General features: G+C 50.6%; 1 protein-coding gene across 1 annotated transcript; it reads left to right on the top strand.

The window, feature by feature from the left end:
• Positions 1 to 1,828: 1,828 nt before the first annotated feature.
• Positions 1,829 to 2,711, top strand: LOC123184544 (glycine-rich cell wall structural protein 2-like). Its single transcript, XM_044596645.1, has one exon. The coding sequence runs from the start codon at positions 1,834 to 1,836 to the stop codon at positions 2,545 to 2,547; it is 714 nt and encodes a 237-aa protein (XP_044452580.1). The 5' UTR covers positions 1,829 to 1,833; the 3' UTR covers positions 2,548 to 2,711.
• The last annotated feature ends 1,832 nt before the right edge of the window (positions 2,712 to 4,543 follow it).

Genomic DNA, 4,543 nt, shown 5'->3' with positions numbered 1-4,543 from the left:
ACTTTGGATAGATGTCATCTGCTAGATAATAGCCATAGTTGTATGTACGGCCATTTGCTACAAACTGCACCGGTGGCAACTCACCATTTGCAATCTTATTCATCAGCGGTGACCGGTTGACAACATTGATGGCATTCAAAGACCCATGCATTCCAAAGAATGCATGCCAAATCCAAGTCTCTTGATCGGCCACCGCTTCAAGGATTATAGTGGAACCCTTTTTTTGGCCGTGGAATTGTCCATGCCATGCCTTTGGACAATTCTTCCAACTCCAATGCATGCAATCTATTGAGCCAAGCATGCCAGGAAAGTTGCGATCTTTGTTCATCGCCAATAGCCTTGCGACGTCTTCAGCATTGGGAGATCTCAAATACTCCTCGCCAAACACTAGCACAATTCCGACTGCGAAGAGCTTGACACACATGATGGCTTGGCTCTCACCCATAGCCAAGTGATCATCAACTAGATCAGCCGGTATACCGTATGCCAACATACGCAAAGCGGCTGTCACCTTCTGAAAAGTGCTATGCCCGAGCTCTCCGGCGGCATTCCTCCTTTGCTGAAAAAAGTGGTCATGGCTCGCTAGTTTCTCTGCAATGCGCCTGAACAATTCGGTGCTCATCCTAAACCGGCGACGAAAATACGACTCGGGGTATGTGGGATTCTCCGCAAAATAATGCCTGATCAATCTATTGTGGGCATCGATCCTATCCCTCCAAATTTTCTGCCGACCCATAACCGAACCACCGTGCTTCGGTTTTTTATTGATATGCATAGCTAGGTTCATTGCAAGATCCTCCTCCTCTTCCATATCAAATTCTTCTTTGGAAGAATCATACGACGAACTCATTTACAATGTTCAATACTATGCTATAAAAAACTACAATCAACATGCACGAAATTCATGGCTTTTGAGCAATACATATCTTCTAGGCGTTTTGTCGAACACCTTGCGGGCGCCGAGCGGCAGCGAGTGCGCGGGCGCTGTTCGTCGGAGGACCAGCACGCGCGAGGGGCGGCGGGACTAGAGGGGGGCCGGAGAAGCCGCCGCGGGGCGGGGATAGGCAGGGGAAGCACCGGAACGGTCGCCGGGTGGCGCGGTCGGCGGCGGCGGCGCGGCTGGATGGGGGGTGGGAGGTGCGAGCGAGCGCGCGAGAGTCCAGCGCGCGGGAGCGGGCGCAATAAATAAGCGGCGCGCGATTGAGTTTCGGCCCACACGCTGAACTACATATGCCGCGCGCGCTGTTTTCGCGCGCCCGCTGGAGCAACTATTCCGGTTGCGCGCGCGCTAAAACGGGGAATTTTGCGCCGCGGCGCTAGTTTGGCGCGGCTGTTGGAGATGCTCTCAAAGCACGTGCATTGTCTTAGTAAAGTACAGCTCACAATGACCAGTGGTGAAGCCACATATAAGCTGTGTAGTCAATTGACTTTTTAGCAACAACTTCATTTACACGCACAAATCATGCAAACTAATGATATAAACTTTTTATAAACACATATATTCAACTACACAATTTTAAATGACTACACAAAATTGAAGTCCCTGGCATGCACCACCGTCACTGAGTCGGATTGCCATTTAGAGATAAGACTAGAAATTCATATACTGCAAAGCAACAGCCAAATGAATGGTCAACATACGCTAGCTCCGCATGCAAGCTAGCCGTATTACCGGTTTCATGCAACGCACGCAAGCAGTTCGATCCAAAGCCGACTAGCTAATCTCCGCCTCTAGATCCGGACCAAATTAAAAACATCAGGGTTCTTCCATGGCTAACTCACTATATAAACCCTACCAGCATACTGAGACCCTTGGCAACAACTCAAACGAGAATGGCTATCTCTACCAGTAGTGATGCCAGTGCCTTCCTCTTCCTCACGATCTTGTGTTTCGCTACACTTCGCCCTTCACCTGTCAACGCCAGGCATTTCCCTGGTAAGCTTGGCAGTACCAGCGCCATCCATGGCGCCGGCAGCAAGTTCTACTGGCCCTTCTCAAGGGACGGCGCCGGCAGTGGCCATGGCTCCGGAACCGGCCATGGGTTCGGTTGGGTCGTGTCGCGGAACGGGTCCAACACGACCATCGGGGTGGGCGTCGGCATCGGCGGTGGCGCGGGAAGCACCCGTGACGGCGACGGGGGCAGCGCCGGTGGTGGTGTTGGCGCCGGGGTCGGCATCGACATCGGGAAGGACGGGATCGACGTGGCCATCGGCGTCGGCGGAGGGGGCGCCGCGAGCATGCACAACGGCGGCGTCAGTGTCGGTCTTGGCGGCGGGGAAGGCTTTGGTTTCCATATCAGCAAAGAAGGTGTCACTGTCACGGTGACACGCGGCGATGGTGGTGGAGGAGGCGACGGCAGCGGTGCCGGTGCTTTGGGCGGCGGCAGAGGGGTTGGACGCGCAGGCAATGCCGTGGGGAGCGGCCAAGGTTCTGGGAGCGCGATCGGTGGCACGGGGAGCGGCGGCGGGAGTGGCTCCGGCTCCGGGCCAGGAGGATCCGGTGGCGGTGGAGGCGGCGGCGCCGGCGGGAGCAACGGCCACCCGTGAGCACGATGTGTGTTCAGTTATGATGCATGTTAGCGAATCCATGTGTGATCAGATTATCTCTAGTGTGTAGGCCTGTAAGGTTGACGTGTGGAACATGTAGGCCGACGTGAGGAATATGAACTAAGCTATGTGTGCAAGTGTTGATGAATAATATTGGCGCTTGATCTGCACTATTTTGCTATACATTGCATGATATAGCTAGCATGCTAATAGTGAGTTTTATGGCCTGCACTATTTTGCTATAGCATGCCTTTTTTCACTGGCTCCAACGCCGAGTCCTCGGCTCCTCGCTATTGGTGCTGACGATGCCTTGCAACGACCACACTCAACCCTCTGCTGCCGTGCCCCATTCTGCGGTACACATATGACATGCTGAATTGCTGATTCTGCTGAGCGCTGATGTCACCGCGGGGGTGCATGAGTGCATAACCTACGCCTTCTGACAAAGATCATTGCACGCATTCACTGACCGCCGTCCACGGGGAGGGGGTGAGGGCTGGTGGCGGCTAGGTTACTCCGGGTCACTCATGGGAGCGATGCTGAATCCGTTTTTCCCCTCCAACATTAGTCCTGGACTCCTGGTCATTGACTTAACTTACTCCGACCTTTTATCATCCACCGGCCCTTCCGCGGCATGCCGTCTCGCCGCCCCGCCCTGCCCGACCTGCCGTCGCCATAGCCGCCGACCCGTCGGGCGCGAAGGAAGAATCAACTGGAGCGAAAACAAGTTGCAGCTGCCACAAACAGACAATGTTGATGTGCTTCATTGCTTGCTGTTCATGCAAGGATACGTAGATTCCTCCTAGTTAGTTACTCGCCGTAGATTCCTCTAATTAGTTAGTTACTCGTTACTACTTGTAGTACATCTGTTAACGGTATAAGTGAAGCGGGAGGCAGAATTTGCTACTCTATAGGGAACGCGCACTGGGTACAGTGTGTTTAACTTATTTAACGTGAGAACTGATCCCCAGAAGGTCCGGGGATTCAGAAGTGCGGGCGAAGCAATCTTTGGAGCTGGCGTCCTGGCTAGATTGCTATTCTTAGGGAACACACAAACTTGCTGATCGGCCGTATTATGTAGCGTGTGCCATGTGAATCAGTTCCTTTTTATGTGGAGTGGGCAAGGTTCGGGCCTTGGGACATTGATCAACGCCGTGTTGCTGTGCATTTTAGAGGTTAACTGTAACTTCAGGTTTAGAAATACACAGCTGGATATTTCAACATTTTAGAGGTTAACTGTAACTCCCAGTTTCATTTTCCGAAACTGAAAGTTGCATGCAACAGCTAGCCATCGGTAGGCCTTACGGGCCAGAAGATTAAACACTACCAACTCCCAATTACATGGATATATAGAACACTAGCAATACACTCCAACAATATTTGAACATTCTGCAACTTAATATTGTATGTAACTTTTAGTTTTATGAGGCACCTTTGTAGTCCATCTGGCCGACACAATTATAGACATGATGATGTGCACCTCAGTTGACTCATACTTACGGTGTGCTAAAATAGATGTTTGGTGTTTTAAGGGATTTTGTAGAGCATCTATCATGTGCACTGGGTCACTTTATGTTGATTGGCTAACTCTCAGTCATTTGAAAATTAATTAAACATCAATCGACTTCGCAGCCATTCATTTCATATATGTTTTTAGAAAAACCTGAAATTTTATTCAAACTTGATGAATATTACATGTACAAATGCCTGAGATCATAAATCCAGGAAATTACAAAGTAACTCCTATAACTAAGAACTAAGTGAAATTTCTCAGAAACAACTTCTCCGCGGCATCAATCTTTGCAACACGAATTATTGTTAAGGCTTCAATAAAGAAAGTGCAATCAGACCGGAGGAGTGATAGTGCCACTCATATGTCTGCACATACTTGACTACCTTCATAGAAATTCATTTAAGGTGTCAAGATTTCTGAGACCTCCTAGCTGACGTCTTACAGCGTCCGATTTGTCAGGGCTATGCTATCAGCTAACAGTGG

Source organism: Triticum aestivum, chromosome 2A (genome assembly GCF_018294505.1).
Source record: "Triticum aestivum cultivar Chinese Spring chromosome 2A, IWGSC CS RefSeq v2.1, whole genome shotgun sequence".
Classification (NCBI taxonomy): domain Eukaryota; kingdom Viridiplantae; phylum Streptophyta; class Magnoliopsida; order Poales; family Poaceae; genus Triticum; species Triticum aestivum.
This window is presented reverse-complemented; position numbering and strand designations above follow the sequence as displayed.